The sequence below is a fragment of the Coffea arabica genome, chromosome 2e, assembly GCF_036785885.1.
Source record: "Coffea arabica cultivar ET-39 chromosome 2e, Coffea Arabica ET-39 HiFi, whole genome shotgun sequence".
In the NCBI taxonomy this organism is placed as follows: domain Eukaryota; kingdom Viridiplantae; phylum Streptophyta; class Magnoliopsida; order Gentianales; family Rubiaceae; genus Coffea; species Coffea arabica.
The window spans coordinates 69,395,974-69,419,873 of record NC_092313.1 but is presented as its reverse complement, the minus strand read 5'-3'; the positions used below and the strand labels follow the sequence as shown (position 1 = coordinate 69,419,873).

Sequence of the window (23,900 nt, the reverse complement as noted above, 5' to 3'; positions counted from 1 at the left end):
ACATCACTTCTGAGGTTTTATTCAAGCAAGAATTTGATAGCAAGATAGCAGATAAGAGGTCATGTGGGGTGGCATTATATGTCATGTTGGTTGCCTCGTATCCATTTAAGGATCCTAATGAACAAAACTCATTCAGAAGACAAACAATAGAATATTAAATGTTCATTCAGAATTCTGGATAGTTGGCACATAAAACGTATAGAGGATTTTTTGTTGATTCAAGGGGAACTCCAAACCATATAAGAAAAAAGGGTAAGGTTTGCAAATCAAGTAGGTATCTTATAATAACCTAGTTAATGTCCCAACCAATTAAGTAGTTGAGTCTTCGCGGAAGATATTTAACACATATGCAAATATCTGAGAGAAGATGAATCTATTATTTATCATAGAAATAAAGTATATTGAACTCTTTTACTGAGATTGACATAAAACTTAGGTAGAATTGTCTTTACAATAACTCATTTCAACTTCTCATGATTTTTTGTTCTCTCACAACAAGAAACTATCAAATAGTTACTTCATACTCTAAACAACTAAATTACTAAAACAAAATCTTCCAAATTAAAAATAGGAAAAATCAACTATCATGAGGATTTGTTTACCTATGCTAATAATAATGTACAAATATCTGAGGACTCTACATGAGATATCAAATATCTTAGGACTCTTCATGAGATATCAAGGATCTTTAGTGGAGTTCCTGTTGTAAATAAAAGGGATATTTCAAAAGATCTTGTCCCACATCGAAAAACTAAAAAGACTTCTCATTATTTATAATGTGTATTCTGTTATTGGGCTTATGTTAAGTTGGTAACTAGTGTGAGCTCGCACGCATGAGAGGGAAGTTGAGTTGGGCCGTTTCAGTACATACTGACGGATCCCCCCTGCGCGTGGGTTAAACGAGGCCCAAGTTAGTTTTACTGATTTTACAAATCAAAATTTGACTCTTTCCTAAGAAGATAAATTTTTTATCGGTTGTGAAGGACTGGAACGTTTCGTAACGTTTCCTTTTAACATTACTATATGTTAACATAAATCAACCGTTTCTTTCAATTACACACGTTTCTATGTTATCAGATATTATTTTTCAACATCACCTCTCAGCTACATAGAAAATTAGCCACGTTTTTTATGTTATCAGATATTATTTTTCACCAATGTACACTTTATACTAATTATAAATAGCAGTTGTGCTCCCACTTTAGAGACACACCATCAATAGTAGATACCTTTTTGATAGCTTTCTTCCGCTACTTCTCTTTCTTTCCCTCTCTGCTGGATTTAGCCAACGCTTGCTAAAGTTCTGATCCTTCTTGTTATAAACAAGAAAAAGGTTTGCTTAATTTTGGGAAAACATTTCAACTTCATGAAATAGTTTCTTAGGACAGTGTTTTAAACACGACTCAAGCTACATTTTATTAGTTTAGTTAACGTTGTTTTTGGCTATTTCTGACTACAATCTAAGAAACCATAGCCTCCGACAATGTTAACACCTCATAAGCTGCATCCGACTCAGTTGCTATCACACTACTTTTGGCAAGACCTTTTCCAGACGTCTCCAAAATTGAAGATTTTGTCAATGAAAACTTTAAAAGGTGGCAAGAACGTGTGCACTCTCTACTAGACGTTCATGGAGTGGCCTACGCACTGACAGAAGCACAACCAACTGCAACTATGGATGTCAAGACACAAGAATTTTGACAATATGCCAATAAGGTATGTCGACATACTATTTTACAAATACTTTCAAATAAATTATTTGATGTGTACTATAGTTGCAAGGAAGTCAAGATAATTTGGGAAGCCTTGATAACAAAATTCACTGCGAAAGATGCCACCAAACAAAAATTTATTGTGGGAAAATACAACCAATGGCGGAAGACAGAAAACAAAGAAATGAAAATACAAATCACAGAGTACCAAATGCTACTCGAAGATCTCAAAAATGAAGACATAAATTTGCCTGAAAAATTTGCTGCTGGCATGCTAATTGAAAAGTTGTCCGAGTCGTGGACCGACTACAAAAATAACTTGAAGCACAAGCAGAAAAATTATACCATTGATGAACTCGTGAAACATATTCTGATTGAAAACTCTAGCAGGAAGGAATTAAGAACTGTCAAACTTAGGGAGATGGCTTTCAAAGCTAATCTGGTCCAAAGCAACAATAAAAGATACACCAATAAATCCCAAAATTACAAACCCAATAATCCCAACTTTAAGAAGAAGAAAGGTATTTGCTATGTTTGCAAAAAATTCAGACACCATACTCAATGTAGGCACAAAAAGAAAGATAACAAAGCAAATGACAATCCTCCTAAGGTTAATTTAATCGAAAGAGATGATATAATTGCTATAGTCATCTCTCAAACCAACATTGCAGTCAATGTGAAAGAGTGGATAGTAGACTCTGGGGCTACTCAGCACATATGTGCAAATCGAGAAGCATTTTCCTTCAATACTCCAATAGGGGATGATGAAGAGGTGGTCTACCTTAGAGACTCACGAACTGCTAAAGTTGTGGGTAAGGGCAAAATTCTCTGAAACTAATTTCAGGAAAAACTTTGACCCTCAATGATGTGCTGCATGTGCCAAATAATCGGCCAAATCTAATTTCTGTAGCATTGCTAGGAAAATTTAGGGTGAAAGTGTCATTTGAATCCGATAAGATTGTAATGACAAAAAATAAAGTATTTGTGGGTAAGGGCTACTGTAATCAGGGATTCTTTGTACTCAACGTTTCAAATGTCATCAATGATAATGCATCTTCTTTTGCTTAGATTATTGATTCAATTTCTTTATGGTATGCTAGATTAGGACATGTTAATGTTAGTTATATAAAGAAAATGCAATCACTTGGGTTACTTTCTAGTGTTAATAATAGTGACATGGAAAAATGTGAAATATATGTAGCAACTAAATAACCAAGAAAAGTTGTATAACTATTCAAAGAGAAACTGAATTATTAAATCTAATTCACACAGATTTAGATAATTTAAAACAAACTATGACTAGAGGAGAAAAAAGATATTATGTTACTTTTTTAGATGATTATTTTAGATATACTAAACTTTATTTACTTAGAAATAAAGATGATACTCATATTGCCTTTTTATCTTATAAGTCTGAGACAGAAAATCAACTTAATAAGAAGATAAAAAGAATTATATCAGATAGCGGAGGTGAATATTTAGTTTTAAATAAGTTTTATGAACATGAAGGCATAATACATAAAACAACACCTCCTTACTCACCTGAATCTAATAGAGTAGCTTAAAGAAAAAATAGGACACTAAAAAAAATGATGAACTCGATGTTAGTTAGTTCTCATCGGGAGAAATTATATTATTTGCATATCATATACAAAATAGAATTTCACATAAAAAACTGGCAAAACACCTTATAAATTATGGAAAAATTATAAACCAAATTTAAAATATTTAAAAGTATGGAGGTGTCTTGCTAAAGTGTTATTGCCTGAACCTAAGAAAAGAAAATTAGGTTCTAAAACTTTTGATTGTATGTTTATTGAATATGTTGAACATAATATTGCATATAGATTTCTTGTTTTAGGAAGTGGTGTACTTGATTGTAATACAATTATTGAAACAAAAAATACTGAATTTTTTGAACATATTTTTTCACTGTCCAATAAAATATCTCATACACCTGTTGAAAGAAATAAAGAAATAACCCCTAATGAGGAATTGAGAAGCAGTAAAAGGCCGAGAAAAGAATTTTCTTATGGGAATGATTTTCAAACATTTCTTATTGATAATGATCTTTTAACTTATTCTGATGCAATTTTTTCTTCTGATTGCAAGTTTTGAAAAGAAGCAATTAAATCTGAAATTGATTCTATTTTTAAAAATAAAACATGAACTATGGTAGATTTGCCTTCTGGTGTAAAATCTATTGGTTACAAATGAATTTTTAAAAGAAAATATATTTCTAATAGTTCTATAGAAAAATACAAAGCTCGTTTAATAGCAAAAGGATTTTCTCAAAAACAAAACGTTGACTATTTTGACACATTTGCACCAGTAACAAGAATTTCTTTTATTCGTGTTTTATTTGCCTTAACTTCTATCCACAAACTTGTTGTTCATCAAATGGATGTTAAAATAACTTTTTTGAATAGGGATTTAGAAGAAGAAATTTATATGTTTCAACCTGAAGGATATATTGAATCTGAACAAGAAAATAAAGTATGTAAATTAATCAAATCTTTTTACAATCTAAAACAAGCTTCCAAATAGTGACATGAGAAATTTGATCAAGTATTGATGAAAGACGGTTTTTCATATGTAGAAATGGATAAATGTGTATATACTAAAGTTGTGAATAATCAATATGTGATAATTAGCCTATATGTGGATGACATGTTTATATTTGGTACAAGTATAGATATTGTCAACAGTATTAAATATGTCTTATCCTCTAAGTTTGATATGAAAAATTTGGGTGAAACTAAAATGATATTGAGTGTTAAATTCATAAGGAGAAATGAGGTATAATATTGTCACAAGAACATTATACAGAAAGATTTCTTAGAAAGTTTGAAAATTATGATGTGACACCTATAAGTACTCCTTATAATGCTAACACTCAATTAAAGAAGAATAATGGTGACCCAGTTACTCAGTCTAAAAATGTTCAGATTATAGGGAGTCTAATGCATTTGATGAATTTTACAAGACTTGATATAGCTTATGTTGTGTGTCGACCGAGCAGGTATACTCACAATCCTAATAGTGAGCATTGGTTTGCATTAGTCAGACTAATGAAATATTTGAGAGGTATCATGAATTATGGTATCTTATATTGTAGATTTTCCACTATATTAGAGGGGTACAGTGATGCTAATTGGATCTCGAATTTAAATGAGACAAAATCTACTAGGGGTTATGTATTCACCTTTGGTGGTGGTGCAGTAGCATGGGAGTCAGTTACATAGACAATCGTTGCTAGATCAACTATGGAATCGGAGTTTATAACTCCGAAGTTGACTGGTTCTGAGGCTGATTGGTTAAGAAACTTCTTAATCAGTATTCCTATGACTAAGGATTCATTGCCTCCTGTGTCCATACACTGTGATTGTCAAACAGAATTTCTATTGTTAAAAATAAATCATATAATTGTAAAAGTCGACACATGAAACTAATACATGATGTCGTAAAGCAGCTGCTTAAAGATGAAATTATTTCTATTGATTTTGTGAAGTTAGAGTTGAATTTGACCGATCCTCTGACTAAACCTGTAGGAAGGAAATTAATTTTTCAAATTACAAGGAAAATGGGACTAAAGCCAACAAGTTGTCAATAGAGACAGTAACCCAACCTATGTGATTGATAATCCAATGAAGTAGGTTCATATGAATAATAACAAGTCAATATTGACCGTAAATCACTTCAAATCTAAGCCCCTCCGAAAATAAATGCTTTGATTGCTAATAATTGTGAGGGTGAGTTTAAAACTCTTAATAAATTCATATCCCTTTAGGGAGGCGTATTTAAAAGTAATAAACACTTAATGAATTCACCTATATGAGAGTGGAGTGAGGCCGCTTCTATAAAATTTATTGGCCGAATCTTTAGAGCTCTCATGAATAACCAGGTAGGCGCACGGCCTAAAAGCGCAAAATCACGATAACAGCAAGGTATGGGTTGTAGTGTAATTGATAAAATTTTTGTCATACATCAAGAGTTATTGGTTCATGGAAATTGGGAAAATACCGGTTTTCATCTCCAAACTTTGGGCACAAGACACATTTCGTCCCTCATCTTTTGGGCATGACACATTTGGTGTCTGAATTAACAATTTTTGACCAAATGTCATCCTCAGACGGCAATTTAACCAACCTTTAACGGACCGTTAAGTAAATGTGGCTAACCGAAGCAAAATCAGGTGGAAAATGACGTTGTCTTCACTTCCTCTGCAAATTTCCAAGACTAAGCTCCTACTGCAAATTTCTCCAGAGTAAACCCCTTCTTCCAATTATAAATATATAATTATAATTATATAATACATATAAATATTACTTAAACTAATATTTTATATAATTATAATGTATATTAGATATTAAATTTAATCATTATATAACCTTATATTCATAATAATAAATATAAATATAATTATATAATTTATTGATATTATATACACATATATATTATAAGGGATAATTTCATAAACCTCCCCTAAATTAGCTTATGGAAAAATGGGAAAATGGATAATTTATGGAGAAAAGCCATAAAGTGCTGGTGTTTTATTGGCGAACTGGTTTATTTTTATTTTATCCGATAAATAAATTTGTTTATGAAAAAATGGGTACTCTGTTCTTATAATAGAGGAAAGCCATAAAGAGCTGAAGTTTTATTGGAAAACGAGTTTATTTTTATTTTATTCAATAAATAAATTTATTTATGAAAAAATGGGTACTCTGTTCTTATAATGGAGAAAAGCCCTAAAGAGCTAGTTTTTTATGGGAAAGCGATACTTTACAGAAAGTGACCGCGATTTGGTTTATGAAATTATCCAAAAAAATAATTTAGAATGAATTTGTTTATTTAATTAAATAATTATTATATATATTTATATAATGCATTATATAATTATACTAATATATTTTATGAGTATAAAGTATATTATACATTAATTATAATTTTTAGTATATATTAGTATATTTATCATAATAAATATAAATATAATTATATAATATATTATTACTATATAGACATATATATTAAAATATATGCACATATAATATATATTTATAAATATATATAAATATATTATTAGGGTATATACCCTAATAACTATAATATATTTAGGGTAATAACTATAATAACTATAATAACTATACCCTAATAACTCTAATATATTTAGGGTAATAACTATAATATATTTATATATATATTTATAAATGTATATTATATGTGCATATATTTATAATATATATGTGCATATATTTATAATATATATGTGTATATAGTAATAATATATTATATAATTATATTTATATTTATTATTATAAATATACTAATATATACTAAAAATTATAATTAATATATGATATACTTTATAATCATATAATATATTAGTATAATTAATATTTATATATAATATAGTTATAATTATATATTTTATAATAATATTAGTTAAATTATATAATGCATTATATAAATATATATATAATAATTATTTAATTAAATAAACAAATTCATTCTAATTTTTTTTTTGGATAATTTCATAAACCAAATCGCGGTCACTTTCTATAAAGTATCACTTTTCTATAAAAGACTAGCTCTTTAGAATTTTCCTCCATTATAAGAACAGAGTACCCATTTTTCCATAAATATATTTATTTATCGAATAAAATAAAAATAAACTCGTTTTCTAATAAAACTTCAGCTCTTTATGGCTTTCCTCTATTATAAGAACAGAGTATCTATTTTTTCATAAACAAATTTATTTATCGGATAAAATAAAAATAAACCAATTCTCCAATAAAACACCAGCTCTTTATGGCTTTTCTCCATAAATTATCCATTTTCCCATTTTTCCATAAGCTAATTTAGGGGAGGTTTCTGAAATTACCCCTTATAATATATATGTGTATATAATATTAATAAATTAGATAATTATAATTATATTTATTATTATGAATATAAGTTTATATAATGATTAGATTTAATATCTAATATACATTATAATTATATAAAATATTAGTTTAAGTAATATTTATATGTATTATATATTTATAATTGGAAGAGGGGGTTTACTCTCAGAGAAATTTGCAGTAGGAGCTTAGTCTTGGAAATTTGCAGTAGGAGCTTAGTCTTGGAAATTTGCAGAGGAAGTTGTTGAAGTGAAAGAAAAAGGGAAAGTGAAGACAACGTCATTTTTCACCTGATTTTGCTTCAGATAGCCACATTTACTTAACGGTCCGTTAAAGGTTGGCTAAATTGCCGTCTGAGGATGACATTTGGTCAAAAATTATTAATTCAGATACCAAATGTGTCATGTCCGAAAGATGAGGGACGAAATGTGTCTTGTACCCAAGGTTTGGGGATGAAAACCGGTATTTTTTCATGGAAATTCATATTTCACCAATATTCTGTAGGTCATGTTTTGTCAATCTAAATTTGGTTCATAGTCCAAAAGACACCAAATTGATTATATTTCATCCAAATAAATCCAGTAGACTATTTCTTTATTTTGACCAAAATCTTTTGAAATAGGTGGGAGATTGTTGTAAATAAAATGGATATTTCAAAAGATCTTATCCCATATCGAAAAACTAAAAGGACTTCTCATCATTTATAATGTGTAGTCTGTTATTGGGATTATGTTAAGTTAATAACTAGTGTGGGTTCGTGCACATAAGAAATTGAGTTGGGCCGTTTCAGTACAAACTGACGGATTTCCCCCCTGCCTGTGATCAAAATTTGGCTTTTTCCTAAGAAGATAACATTCTCTTTTAACATTACTATCTATTAACATAAATTAAACGTTACTTTCAGTTACACACGTTTCTATGTTATCAGATATTATTTTTCAACATTACCTTTCAGTTACACAGAAAATTAGTCACGTTTTTAAGTTATCAAATATTATATTTTACTAACGTACACTTTCTGCTGCCTATAAATAGCAGCTGTGCTCCCACTTTAGAGACACACCATCAGCTGATAGTGGATACCTTTCTGACAATTTTCTTCCTCTACTTCTCTTCTTCTCTGACTTTCCCCCTCTGCTGGATTTAGCCGACGCTTGTTAAAGTTCTGATACTTCTTGTTATAAACAAGAAGAAGGCTTGTTTAATTCTGAAAAAATATTTTAACTTCACGAAATAGTTTCTTAGGACGGTGTTTTAAACACGACTCAAGTTACATTTTATTGGTTTAGTTAAAGTTGCTTTTTGCTATTTTTGACTACAGTTCCTACTAGAGATGCACGCGAGTCGAGTCATAATCGAGTAACTCGCGAGTAGCTCGGTCAACGGCTTGGTTTGAACTCGGGTTGACCGAGTTCGAGCCGAATCTCGAGCTACTCGATTGTCATTCGAGTCGAGTTTCGAGCCAATATTTTGAGGCTCGAGGCTTGTCGAGCTACTCGTCGAGTCGGGGGTATTTAAATAATATATATATTATAATTATAAAATGATCATTATGGGTATAAGTTTTACGAAATTTACAATAACTCTTTTTTATAATAAAATTTTATAATGGTAAAAAAGTAATAACATAATTGTAAAAAGACCCAAAACAAAAAAATGTCTAAAAAGGGTAGAAAAGACGAGTGTGTCAAAAAATTGTGCAAAATTCCAGACTTTCTTCTCTGTTCGAACTCGAAGAAAGTTGAGAAGAAATTCACTTTCTGTTCGAAGTACATCCCTACCAACCACTGACTCTGAGTGATTTAGATCTAAACCCTGTCTCCGATTCTCCGTTACTCTCAGTCTCTCGTTCGTCGCCGACGCCGTTGCTCGCCGCATCTGTCAGACTCCATCGCCATCGCTACAGAGTGAGCTCGCCGCGTCTGGTTACTGGTATGTCTGCCTCTGCTCTAATGTACTATGATTGATTACCGCATCTGGTTACTCCAATCATATTGTGATGCCCCCTGACAAATATTATGGGCTCTGAGTTTGTTAAAGTTGGTGTCTTGGTAATTTTCGCCGCAGCTCTTCTGAGTTTTGTACAATTGCTAAACCAATTAATTGCTGGAAAATTTTCGGTCATCTGGTGTAACATGCAATGAGACAAGAGTTGCGAGTGCAAAAATCTTTTGCATTGGTTGTGATTCTTTCCTGATTGTCTTCATTAAATTACTCATTGGCTAACTTGGCTGAGGGGCTCTTGGATAGTGGTCTTGATATGCATCATATTAGTGGAATGGTACTATACTGCTGCTTTAGTTATGTAACAAAATTTATGGAAGCAAAAAACTTTGGAAGGAACACTAAAACAAAAGATACCAGCCTGCAAGGGCCCCTGTTTTCTGGATATTATGGTTGATCTTCAGGTCTACCAGACTGTTAGAATGAACCTACATTAGGTTTAGATTAAGAGTTAATTCAATACATGCAAATAAGTTTAAGCCAATTTTTGTGATTAATTATTTTGTGTAACCTGCTATACTTGTCCCGCATGGTCTGTTTCCTTTGTTCTATTAATTTCTCAGATAGTTGATGGAATAATTTTTTTCTTTTCTTATCTTCAAATTTCCATCTATGCCTCTGGGATTTCATTTTAATGGTGGCATTGAGGTCATCTTTGCTGGGCTGTCTGCTTTCTACTTCATGCCAGCATTTCACTCTTCAAAGCTATTCTTGGTTCTGTTAGTCGGGTCAGGTTAGTGACAAGAGTTTTCAACTTCATTCTTCTATATCTTGTTCAAACACTTGTAATTCTGCTGGACTATGGTCCATTTCTGAACCAGGAATATATTTTTCTGACATGTTCTTGTTTAAATCAGCTTTCTTTAGTTAGTAATTAGTGATATTTGTGGGGAAAAGGAATTTCTGGATAGATCTTGCCATCTTGGCATTGGTTTCTTGAATTGAGCTTGTGGTAGTTGGGATATTGTGGCTGTTTGAGATAATTGTTTGTCTCTCAATCTGGTGGCTCAGCTCATGTTTTGCTGAGTTTTGGAATTTTGTGGGGAATTTTGGTTAGTTTGGGTACTTTCGCAGAACTTAGGGGTGTTAAAGATGCTAACTGTGGGAGGTAGAATGTGGATACTTTTGGTTGTATTTGTATCGATGAATCATGGATTTTATGCCTCATTTACTCCAACTGATAGCTACTTGCTTGCCTGTGGATCTTCCCAAAACGTCACCTTGATTATATGCCTCATTTTTCGGTCAAGTCGAGTCAAAAAGCTTGATTAGGCTCGACTTGATAAGGCTTGACTAAAGGTCGAGCCTTATCGAGTCAAGTCTCGAGCTTAAAGCGAGTTCCTCGAGTCAAGCTTCGATTATCGATTTTTTGTACTCGGTCGAGCTCGAGCCGAGCTCGAGCCTAGGTATATATGAGTCGAGTCGAGCTCGAGTATAGCAATACTCGAGCTTGACTTGGCTCGATTACATCCCTAGTTCCTACAGAGATCCGGTGGATGAAAATAACATGAGCAACAAATTTGTAGAGCCTGACTAGCCAATGCGGAGTTTAGATCCTATCATGCAGATGATATGTAAGGCCACTATACCACCTGTTGGCCTGTATATTCTGGACATGATGGATGATTATATATATGACCTGGTTTCTGACGATCTTGATGTTAATCCTGGTCTAGATATTGACAGCAGTGGAGAGGTGATATACAAGATCCAATGTCATCTGGGGCTTGATTTTATTGTTAGTCCTGCATGAAAATTTTGTTTTTGGACCTATGGCCGCGTGATGGTGTGAACTTGAAGAATGGGTGTAAGGGCTTTTACGTGCAATATGCAGTAATTCAGACAATCGAACCAGTCATTCCAAATATACCTCTGATCTGCCGTGCAAAATACATAAAATATGGTGCCGCCACCCAATAAATCCTACATTGAACCCGATAAAATTATTTGAGAACTAAATTAGTGAAAAAAATCATAAAGAACGAAATTGGTTTAAGTAAAAAAGTTTATGGACCAAATTGGCGATTTTCCCTTTTTATTTTGCAGGCTTAAAATTTTAGATCACTCAATATTTTGATGCAATTTTTCCAAATACAACATCCATTGGACTCTGAAGCGGTCCCAACCTTTCTTTTCTTTAATATGACATCATATCATAATAATAATTCCTAACAGAATAAAAGAGTGAAGAAGTTATGAACAGTGTTCTGATCTTCGATTAACATATTCAGCAGGTGGGTTAACTTGGGATTTCAATTTGAAGTGGTAATGTGCTAGATGTGTGATTGCGTGGAAATGTGCAGGATGTGGCACTTGCGGTTTTGCTTGATTTTACCATTTTACCCTCATGTGCCTATTTTACCCTTGAATTGTGAACTATGGCTTCTTGTAAATTCACCAAATACTCCAAACTCCTTGATCAATGCTATGAGTTTCTTCTCCCTCCCGTGGGCCAAGACAAACCTTCCCCCCCTCTCTCAAATTTCTTCCACCCTTTTGCCTCTTCCTCGTCCTCACTTGTTAGACTTCAGTATTCCTTTTAATACCAGCCAAGTTCTTTCTTTCTCCTAGAAACATCGCAATTTTGAAATCAAAGATACAAATTAAATTTCTTCCGGCCACAGCCTTCTTTTTATGCGCCCCTTCTCTTGTCCTTGAACCAACCAATTATAATTTTACTGCTTCAGTTTTGCTCTCATTCTGGTATTTCTTTAGTTGAGGCCAGCGGCTTGATTCCCAAAGCTTTGATTTAATATTGGGGCTTTTCCCCTTGGATCAATTGATGAGACTCAGTTCATTCGATTTGGTGGGCTTTATTGTTCTTTTATCTCTTTCTACAGTTTCTTGATACATCCTTTTCGGCTTTTCATCATACATGAAACATTATTTGGAGGTATCTCACTTGGTTATGGGATGTGATTTGATTTTTTCTTTTTTGGGTTAACGTTCTGTTTTAAGTAGAGCATTCTATCGGTCACGTCAAGCTTTCTTCCCACTTTAATGTAGTGGACCTGAGGCTACCTGCATTTCTGTGTTTTCCATTTAGGTCCGTTTATTTGCAAGGTATGTAGGGAGGGGAGAGATGAGCTTTCTCTGTTAATCCAGTCGGTGGATGGTCAAGCATAAAGCAAAAGGTTTTAGAGAGGTTTCTCTATATACTATTGATGAGGTATTTGTGTATATCTAATCTTCATTGTGAAGGCTGAATTTTGATTCCATGTTTGCTGCCATCACTCTTTGTTTTTGTTACAATGATCTTCTTCTGGATATGAATTTCACTGATGTAGTTGTTTAAGAGTACTTAATTTTTGTTTTTTGTTATTCTTGTTGCTTCTTGGTCGTAAGATTGAAGATTTTGGTCTACTAATTACTGTGCGTGTTAGCTATTTGTTAATTTGTATTTTGAATATTAAGCATACTTTCACTTGATTGTTCTTAGGTTCTAGCTGGTAGGTATATTGGTGCAAGCCCCAGAAAATTTTAAGTATTTGGACATCTTTCCCAATAAGCGTTAGTTGATTATTTGACACTTGGCACCCTTCGCTTGCGCATAAGCGTAGGAGGCAGCCTCTTCCTTCACAAGCGCTTGGTATACACCCTCCCCTCACCTTCTTTCTCCTCCACCATCTTGTGTTCTTGGTGGTTAAAATCTTTTGCCACTGTTCAATACTGCTCGATCCCTCTCTCTTCCTGGCTACCATCTTTTGTGAGATTGGCAAGGTTTGTATGCTTCTTCACTCTTCTTACTCTTCCTTTGCCAAAAAGTACTTCTTTTTCAGTATAATATTGAAGTTTATCTGCGAAAACAGTTTTGCCAGAGATATGAATTGCCCAAGGAATTACGCAGCTTTAAGAAATAATGCTTAAAAATGACCATCTAAACACATACTGAAGCTTTACCTGTGTGTGATTAAATGAATCTTTAATCCCCTGTACGTGTATTTAATTGATTGAATATTTAATCCCATGATTTGTGTTCTGACCAATTTATGCGCTAAAGTATTTTGGTATGATCTTTGCAGGGTTTGAAAATCTCAAATTGCATGTGCTTCAAGCCGCCTTTGGTGATTCAGTGATTCTTAATTGAAACTTCAAAATTGGTTAGTAAACTTGCCAATTTGTGTAATTTAATGTGCTATGTTTCTGAAATCTGAAATTTTTTAAATGCTAAAGCTTATTTAGTCTTCAATTTCGAAACTAATATTATCAACCTATGGCCTCATACTTCACATGCATATAACTATCATCTGGATTTTTGATTATCTTAGATATGTCATATAGAGTTATCTTAGGCATGAAACTTCCATCAGTTGATAATTTCTTTCTTATGGTGAAAAGTTAAATTGATAGTTGTGGAGTATTTTGTGGTAAGAATTAAGATGTCGAGAGGACAATATCGCACTAGCGTGAATATATTTCTGACGCTTCAAGTTGGCACCATTTTGGATGAAATAATGGTTTTAGCTATATATTATATGATATCATCAGTTATTTATCCCAAACACAAGTTCCAAGGATATGATGTTTTAAATGAAAAATTGAAGGATTGATTAAGAGCAATGAATACAAACATAAGATGGTTGGACCAAAAACCTCACAGTGAATATAATAAATCAAAAACAGTAGTTGTAGGTATTGGAATTGAATCCAAGTCTTTTCCACTATGTCTTTTTCAATACTTTCTATAGCCAAGAATGATAGTTTATGAAATTTATTTTTTTTTGGGGGGGGGGGTGGGTGGGGTTTGTGTCTTGGCTGTTTGACATCAAACAAAATATTGTTAGTTTTACCACTAATTTTGTGCATAATTATTTTGCTTCAAATAGGCCAAAAAGAATGTGCATTTTTTTCAAATGGTAAGTATCTTATGCAAATTACAACAGCAAACAAAATTGTTGTAGTGCATACTTCTCTCTTTAAATATTCTCTCATTACACAAGGCTGCAGTTGTTGTCACTTATTATGTTCATCAATGGTGTACTATCTCCATTTCAGTTTTGCCATTTGTGCTTCGGCAGAATAAGATGTCTATGGGTGGTGCAGTTAATAGTTAAAATGCAGAAAGTGGAGTATGTAAATAGAGAATAGTGTGTGGCAAAAATGGTTTGCTGGAGCATGTTTGTGAATCTCAAATATTGAGATGCAAGAATTACTCTCCCTACAGGTCATTTGTGATGAGAATTTTAGGCTTGGCTTAGCGTATGGATAGTTCTAGCACAACCTTTACTACAGTTTTTAAGTTTGATTTTAAAGGACTGATCTGATGTATGTTTGTTAAGACTACTGTGGCAAAATAGTTAGAAGCCACGACCATTGTAGTTCAATTCTAAGTAAATGTCATGTGAATGGTGCCTGAGGATGATTGGTCAAACATAAGCATCAACATCCCTGGATGAGAAAACTTGATGCATTCTTCTTGTTAGAGGCAATCGGCTGTTTGCTGTTATAATCACCATAGATCCATGAAAGTTGACCCAAACTTCTATTTGTGTCAAATCCAACACCTAAGTGGACAGGAAATAATTACAACTTTGAGAAAACTGATTTTTGTTATGCTGAACAAGGAAGGATGTCAGGATGGTCGATGGGTTTAGGGTCATTTAGGAGGATTTCTGCAGAAGGAAGAAAAGTGGTGACTACTACTGTCATGTGTTTTCTTCTGGAGACCTTTCTGAGAAGTCAAGAAAGCACTTGTGCCACAAGCCAATCAAATTCACAAAGCTGTGAAGGTTATTGATAATAGCATTCCTACTGAAATGGGGATTCCTAATTCCTATATTGCATAATTTCCTAAGCTAGTCATTTGATCAATCAGATCAAGCTACTGCAATTCTTCAACAATAAAATGACTATAGTAGTCAACTTTCTAAGTATATTTTCTGTGTATATCAGTGCTCCATTCAGAGTAGTATAGCAATTACTGGAGATGTAATTTACTATGCTATATATGTAGCAGGGAAAAATTTACACTTGTATCTGAACTGCCTTAATCTGCTCTCTGGGCATGAAGCACTTGAGCTTGCATATTTGTTTCAAGTATCAAAGATGATGCGCTTGGTCATGTGGACATTGGTACATCATTAGTCATTGGAGGCCATGCCTTTCTCGGTCCTAGTTTTTTACATGAAATACATGCTAAACTTTAAAGATTTTTGTGAAAATTCTGGTTAGTTTTTGTGCATTTCTTTGCAAGTGACTATTGTAAAGATGTTAAGATAGAATAGCTAATTTATCCAATAATCTAATCAATTATATATTGTGATTCTTCTGAACAGTGGCAGGCTTTCATTAGAATTGCATTTGGATCTCCTGAGGTTTGTTTTGTTCTTGGATTGGGAAACTTTTGTCCACTTCTGTACTAGGCATACTCCCGAATTATCTGTTGTTTGCAAAGCAACTTGTGTTTTGGTTTCTAGCAATTCTCTTTTGTTCATTGGTTTGAAAGGTGGTGGTGAATACCTTAATTGGCATTTCCGATACATTGATATGTTTTTTACTTCTTTCTAGATTTTTTTATTATTGCATTTGGAACGCATAACATTGTGCATGCGTGGATGTGTAGCTTTTATTTTTGGTTAGAACTGATAGAGATTCTTCAATGAAGTGTATTATTGTACTAGATTTTATGCTTCAACTATTTTACGCAGCTTATTGACAGATTCAAGAAATTCCTGCTATTTTTCTTGCATTAGTTATCTTAGGTGTCATTTTAATGTTGATTGGTTGGTCAGTATGGCCTTGGAGGACGTTCTTTGGCCATTTGAAAAGAATGATGTCGTAAAGAGTGTGCGTGGAAAGATTGGAACTACCACACCAACAACTTGAACATTTTGTATCTCAAGTGCCCAAGTTGGAGTTTCTTGTTTTAAAATTGTGGATTTGCATAGTTTTGGTTTGGCACTGTTTAAGGGTTGTCAGTTGATTGAATCACAATTAAGATGCTGTTTTTTTTTTCCTTTTTCGAGATAGTTGAACACAAAATTTGTATTCAAAATTTGTGCAAGTTAACGGCTGTATCTTGAATAATCTAATAACCTTTTTTGCAATTTGAACTCAGGTCAACACTTTTTTTTTGTGACGGAGTGCAATTTGGGGCAACAGAGAACAGCTGAAACTTGTTCAGTACTAGAATTTGATTAGCACTGGAACCTTGAACTTTGAACTGCTGATTCTTGAAGTAATAGATCATGTGCTTACTAATTAGTGATTTTGATTTCAAATAGCTCGATGTATTATGGATAAAGAGAGTTTATAACCAATTTGTTGCTAATATTACATGTTTTTATTTGATTTTATTAAAAATAGGACCTGGGCAGGCTCGCGCAAAGCGCAAGGCCCAAAAAACTAGTAATTATTAGTATATGCATATATATGTTAGGTTATGTGAAGGTGTGTTAACGAGTGTCCTAAGAGCACCCATTAGAAAAACCCAAAATCATTTGAACGAGTTTATAACCATTGTTTTGCTAATATTACATGCTTTGGTTAACTTTTGATTTAAGCTGATTTAAGTAGATCTTGGGCACTCTTGCGCATAGCGTAAGGCCCAAAAGAACCAGTAAAGACTAAAAATGATAAGTTCGAACTGAAAAAAGGTAAGTTGTAGTGGTTAAAAGAAGTTCCCCCTCTAGTACCAAATCTTACCATTTATTTCATGAATCTTACCATTTATCCGATGAAACTTATCGACTGTTTAGTGAAATTTACTCATAATTGGTTGCTTCCATCCCTTCCTAAATCCATAACATCATTTTCATCATTTCCTTCCTTCCTCTACAGCTGCCACCACCGCCTCCCATTCTCCTAGTTCTTCTAATCACTACTCAATTAAATCCATCTTCTCTGTCTAAATCCCTCCTATATTTGCCTAACCCAGAGCCCTAGATCGAGCGAGGAATTTTGCCGGCAAGTGATTGCAGGTAAAGCTTCATCTTTTTTCCTGATATCTTCATTTTTTTATTGTTTCCTTCTGTGCTTAAATTGTTCAATAATTAGGTGGGAACAGGTCTGTCTCTGTTTTTAGGTTTTCAGTTTCCAGTCAGTATTTATTAAATTAAAGCTTTTGGGCTTGCTAATTAACTTGAGTTTTTGGGGTTATCGCATTTCAATTGCATGAGCCTGGCTACGGTGAAGACTAGGAGTTGTGGGTCTTTTGGTTGTAGTGCTTATGTTTCTTGCATACTGGTCATAGTGTTAGCAGCAGCTTACACATGATTGTGTGGATTGGAAAGGTTTGATTTGCAAATGAACTGAATTACCATTCTAGTAGCAAGTTAGAAGAGCATCTGTGTAGAAAACACTGATTTTCCTGTCCAATACTTTCTTCAGCCCATGATTTCCTGTGAAGCTTGTTAAAAACTTAATTGTTGCCCAAATTTTGTGGGGAAACACAATCTGAGACAGTCACTTCTAAATTATGGTACTTTTTGGCAAGATGTTTTATTAATTCATGTGCAAATTGGCAGAAAGACTACATTTTTATGTTACGTGTCAATAACGTTTGCCCCTTCAAAGTTGATACTCTAATTCCTAGTAATGTTTGAGATGAAACTTTTTGACAGAGCATACCCAATTCAATCATAAATGTTTCAAATATTCTAAATGATATGTTTTCATTTTGTTCTATTCAAATAAAAGGCAATTTTCATGCAATTCTCTGTTTGGTTTTAAGGGTAGTAATGTGATCTACTGGATTTGATGTTGAGGTTGTCTTCTCACTGCAGTTTATTTGGATAAATTGAGAATAAGGGAGTGAGTATAATTATGTTTATGATATGGTTGAATACACATGCCTATGTGATTGTTGCAAGAACAAAGTGATGATGATAAAGCTTATAAAGATAATGGTCATCCAGTTACCCAGTTTAATTTGATCATAATTATGGTGGGATGTTTCAGTAGTTTCTAATGGAGAAGATGCATGCTATTGCTGTAAGGACCCAAGGCCTTTGCTTGGGTTTGTGTAATACTCTCAATATAAATCTTCATGAACAACTTCTGCGAAAATATTTTGTTGTGGTATCTTTTGGAGATGATATTAGATTGTTATGTATGGTCTAGGTGGTGGTTGCATTCTAACTTGCAACTCCTGACACAATCTTGCTGTATGGATTAAGCATAGGGTAGTGAATTACATGATTTGTCGTTCTTGGCTCTTGATTAGTGGTAGTGTCATTGTCAAGGCATATAATATTTGTGACCTATGTTGCGCTCAAGCAAGAATGAATGCTGGTTGATTGAAAAGGATTTTCCTCGACCACTGACATTAAGGCTCATGAGTTTCTCATCTTTGAATTTTTATCAGTTTTGGAGAACTTTTAGAAGTTTTCTTTTGGCAGAAATAGCGAGTATGTGATGGATTAGTCGACTTGAAATTTTGTACCTTTAACTCCTAGGGAATTCACTGCCTTTTGAGCTGAATTTGCATGTAATTTTTATAAATCTAACTTTTGGGATGACTAGATGTATACTAAGCCTCTAACGGATTTTTATGGTTGATTTCTTTTTCCTTCTTTCCTCTGTCAATGGCAGCATGTTGATTTTGAATATGTGAGAAATCATGTGCCTTTTTGGGACAGGTTGTAGGTTTTAGTCTTGCTTTGAAAAACTTGAAGAACTCTTAAATGGCCGAGGCAGATGAGGATTTGAAATCAAGGAGAACGGTTTTTGTAACAGTCGGGACAACTTGTTTTGATTCTTTAGTTAGAGCAGTGGATACTCAGGAAGTTAAGGAAGAACTTTTCAAAAAAGGCTATACTCACCTTCTGATTCAAATGGGTCGGGGTTCCTACATTCCTGCAAAGGTAATTGTAAATATTTTGCTTCCTTTACTCTGATTGCTCCACTAAACAAGGTTGTTTTAGATTTTAAGTTGTTTATTAGTTGTTTTGATTGTTCAGCATTTAACCCAAAATGGAAGAAAATATAGCCAAAGTTATTGCATCAATCCCATTTTTGTTTTAGCTAGAATTTTAGTCTAGATTAGTTGGGAAGCCTATAAGAGATGGCTTGTTTGGAGAATGCTAAAAGAATTTAAGTAATTGAACGAAAGGGATGTTAAATATAAGCGAAGTCCTCAATGTATGCTGAAACGAAAGAGTTAAGTCTTAGATGTTGCTATAGCCTGAACACTGCCAGTTAATCAATATGTGTCTCCTAGATGTCTGGCTAGGACAAAAACTCCAATCTGATAGAGCAGTGGTCATTAGACATTGAATCTTGCAACTACTACATTCTATATATAGTGATGTTTAGAATGAGTTAGCCAAATAAACTAGAACTAGAATATCTCGCCTACTTATATGTTGATTTTTCTTGGGGAAAGTAGTTCCTAGTTTTAGACAATGGTTCTTTGATACCAAGGATAGACTTGAAATTTTTCTTTAACACTCGAAACCTTCTCTTCTGAGTTTGTACTAATTGTTACTTGTTTATTAATTTCTCTTAAACTTTTCTTTTTGCAGTCTACTGGAGAAAATGGGTCTCTGGAAGTAGACTGCTTCACATTTTCATCAAGCATCGCTGACTATCTGAGATCTGCATCTCTTGTTATCAGTCATGCGGGTAAATGCTCATCTTATTTCAATTTCATTATGTTAGTTTTTGTACTTAAATTGCATCTGCTTTTGACTCTTTTCAGACTAAAATTTCTCACCCATTGTATATTAGTTGCAAAAACAGCTGCATTTATAACTAATGCATGTTTCCAGTAGCTAGTGGTGGCATTGTTAAATAATTAGAGGTGCCTTTACATGTGCATAGTACACCTCTACAGATGCATAATTCTCGAGTACCAAAGCTTATCTGGATTCTTAATTGTCTTTAGGACATTATGTGCTATCTAGTACAATATCATAATGTACGGCCACAATGGAGGTTCAAACTGAACGACTGTAGATCTTTGGTGTTGCATTTATCGTGAAAAACCATCAACTCCCATCTTTATATTGATATAAAGTTGAAAAGATATTTCACTTGGTTTTAACATGTCATTTCATGGCTGCTGCAGAATGCTTCATGCTTCAAATTTTGTTTTCAACTTTGTCTGTATTTTGTACTTTTGATGTAAGATGGTATTGCAAATGTTGTCTGTTTCATGAAGTGGACAAAATACAAAGCATCACTGAATGTATAATGCTAATATACCAAACATGTTACATGTTTCAAGGTTGTGCAATTTGGCTTGTTGACAATTGTTTTACTAGTTCAATGTTGTGTTACTCAGTCCCTAATTTAAATTTAGGATCTATCATGCGAGAAAATGCCGGTTGTACTCAACTACAGTGTGTGTGTTGCTGCTGATTAAGTTTTGATTTTGCAAGTATTGTGTCAGAAAATTACTACACCTGTATATATTTGTATTTACCTATTTATACACTTTTTGGTTTCCTTTATTCCATCCAAGCCATGGAAATTAAGATACTTAAGCTTGCATTTACCCTACTAATTGCCACATTTGTACGGAAGATTTCTTCTTCTTGTACTCCCACCACTCTCTTACATTTTACCCCTCAGTTTTGCCTTTACTTGTAGCTTATCTCCAAACACATACTTGTTTTCCTATTTGGCAACACATTCTTGTGGATGTTTACATTAATCAGACTGTAAGCCGTTAAGGATAGAGGTCAGACAAATCTCAATGATTGACCAGATCTGATTGCCCCTTAGCTGAAAAGAAAATGACTAGATGAATGTATAACAAATTTCCATAATTTTTCAGGGTCAGGGAGCATATTTGAGACATTACGTTTACAGAAACCGTTGATTGTGGTAGTAAATGAAGATTTAATGGACAATCATCAAAGTGAGCTGGCAGAAGAACTGGCGGAGAGAAAACACTTATTTTGTGCTCGACCCCAAACACTTTACCAAACCGTTGCTGATATGGATTTGGGATCTCTAATTCCATATCAACCTGGTGATGCAGCTCCAGTTGCCAAGCTTCTAAACAGTTTTCTAGGTTTTCCAGATGACTGAGGTGCTGTGGTACCCCTTGCCTAGTTTTATGTTAAAACTTAAATGAGGGGGATTGCTTGAAATGACTCTTCAAGATTGGTCCATCATTTTGAGTCCACAATTCCTTGTACCCTGTACTTCAATTGGGAGCAGAGGTAAGAAAAATCAAGCTCTTTAAAGTTCAAGTTAACCGAATGATAAGGGACGACAATCCTGTGTGTCAAAAGTAGCACACTTCAACAGCAAAATCACAACTCTGACTGATATTGATTGAGCAATTATGAATGACTGGTACAACACACTGGAAAGCTTTACTAGGTTGGTGGTGATAATAGGGCATCCATGTCTGGAAAGATAATTTGAACTTCAGACTTGCAATGTTCACCTAAGTTTGGGCTTTGGCCCTACTTGTATTCAATTCATGCTGGTATTGTTAATGTAATTGTTCCAACACAATAGGTGTAATTGCCACATGAAGTTTGTGACTTTACAGATGTGACATTTTTAACTTTTGAATTTGAAGCCAGTTTGATGCTTTGAATGTTATGTCAGGCATGAGATGCTTAGCCCATGCCAATGATGATTTGTAGCTAATTTGCCTATGGTAAGTTGGTCATCCGGAAGGGACTTGAAATTACGTCAGATAGTCGAAATCTTGCACTTGCAATATACATATATATGTATATGTATAGAGACACACACACGTACATGCATACATGTACAGTTGGTTTAAGTCTCTAAATGCTCTCCCTCTCATTCCTGTTGTTTTATGAGATTGTGAACAGAATGAGATGAGTAGGTCTTGTACGTTTCTATTGTATTCCCGTTTTGATCATCCCCTGTATTATTGTGATGTAGCATACGGAAGATTTGAAAAAGTTCGGATAGAACTTAAAAGAGCCAACAAAGTAGCTCACAGCGTCTTTAATATGCCTACAATTCTTTGGCACGGGCAAGGGCGGACCTAGGGGAGCGGGAGCCCGGAGGGTCCCTATACCCCCAAAGTTCTCGAAGTTTTGATTTTCCTCCCGTAGATAATTGAAAATTTTGAAAAAATGTTCTTTAAAAAAATTTAAAATTTTGGCCCCGTAAAAGTTTAAAATTATTTTATGTTATCTACTTAGTTTACATGAATTAAAATTGGTCCCCTTAATTTAAACTTTATGGTTGCTTTCAAAAAATAAATAAATAAATAAAACTTAAACTTTCTGCTCCCCTCTGGCACGAGATAGTTTTGGGCTATCATCTCTTCTATTTCTATTTTTTGTAGGGTTGGAAGGAAGGGTTTTGGAATGGATTTGGGCTTTTGCAAACTCGAACTTATGAATGTATTAGTATAGTGAATGTAGACATTAAAATAATAATATATCAAAATTTAATTAATTAAAAATTGTTTATTGTAGAATTTTTTTTTCAATTTCAAATTAAGCGAATCCCACTGGTTGTTACTTGCCCTCTACAATCCGCATTGTGATTGTATATTCCAAAATCCGTTTGAAGCTGACCGGACTGGAGAATGTAATTGGGTTCCCTAAAATTCAGGGCAGCAATTGACTTTCGGAACACAGATTCCGGATCGTCCGATTTGCATGTGGACGCAATAAATCAATGCATTGCCAGTGCAGCCACCGGCTGATGGTCGTAGGTCAACGCCCTATGTTTCTCATCATATCCTGTGAATATCCTGTGACGCAGGTCACAGGTCAAGTTGGATCTGGATTTCTTTCTTTCTTATTTTTTTTTCTTTTAAAGGCCAAAACAAGAATCTGGAGCCCTGCCACTAGCTTCCACTATACGTGGATGGAATTGCACCTTTTAATATAGAACAACTTTTGAAATCTGTTGTAATATACATTCATATAACACAGATAAAATGTTACTAAGTGCCATCTTAATTAATTGTAGAGTCAAATGTTTGGGAAGTTTTTAAATTATTATCGTTGTCCACTTTTGGTCTCTAATTTATTTTTTTTTATTTTCGACTGGCCTCTCAACAATTAAAAGTATATAGTTTAAGAACTTCTTATCATTTTAGACATAAGTAACCAAAGAGCATATTTGTTCAATCTTGATTAAAAGTATCGGAAACTTAATCAAAAGTATGGAGAGCAGAAGTAAAAATCTTGAGAAGAGAGAACTCTCATTTTCCTTAAACTCTTCGTGAGATTTCTCCACAAAATTTCTAAATTCATTGATTTCATACTTAGGTGGCCAAAGTTTCATCAAATTTTTCATGTCTCTCTTAGGTATAAAATCAATGAATTTGAGAATTTTGAGGAGAAATTTGATGTCGAGTTTAAGAAAAATGAAGGGTTTTCTTTTC

At 33.6% G+C, this 23,900-nt stretch overlaps 1 protein-coding gene across 25 annotated transcripts; it reads left to right on the top strand.

Annotated features, from left to right (window-relative positions):
• The first annotated feature begins 9,308 nt into the window (after positions 1-9,308).
• LOC113732796 (uncharacterized) lies at positions 9,309-22,171 on the top strand. Of its 25 annotated transcripts, XM_072080808.1 has the most exons (10): positions 9,310-10,355; positions 12,669-12,791; positions 13,062-13,342; positions 13,645-13,722; positions 15,898-15,936; positions 16,680-16,799; positions 17,402-17,541; positions 19,201-19,425; positions 20,086-20,185; positions 21,342-22,171. In XM_072080808.1, exons 8-10 carry the CDS (start codon positions 19,246-19,248, stop codon positions 21,596-21,598), a joined length of 537 nt encoding a protein of 178 aa, XP_071936909.1. In that variant the 5' UTR covers positions 9,310-10,355; positions 12,669-12,791; positions 13,062-13,342; positions 13,645-13,722; positions 15,898-15,936; positions 16,680-16,799; positions 17,402-17,541; positions 19,201-19,245; the 3' UTR covers positions 21,599-22,171. The 25 variants fall into 25 exon arrangements, with proteins under 25 accessions (XP_071936911.1, XP_071936910.1, XP_071936916.1 ...); XM_072080810.1 differs by lacking the exon at positions 13,062-13,342 and having other exon boundaries at positions 9,309-10,355; positions 17,499-17,541; XM_072080813.1 differs by lacking the exons at positions 13,062-13,342; positions 15,898-15,936 and having other exon boundaries at positions 9,310-9,550; positions 10,311-10,355.
• Positions 22,172-23,900: the final 1,729 nt, after the last annotated feature.

Coding starts and splice junctions, on each gene's coding strand:
- LOC113732796 (XM_027258780.2), top strand. CDS start 19,246: ATGGCCGAGGCAGATGAGGATTTGAAATCAAGGAGAACGGTTTTTGTA. Junction 19,426..20,085: donor GTTCCTACATTCCTGCAAAG/GTAATTGTAAAT, acceptor TTCTTTTTGCAG/TCTACTGGAGAAAATGGGTC. Junction 20,186..21,341: donor TCTTGTTATCAGTCATGCGG/GTAAATGCTCAT, acceptor ATAATTTTTCAG/GGTCAGGGAGCATATTTGAG.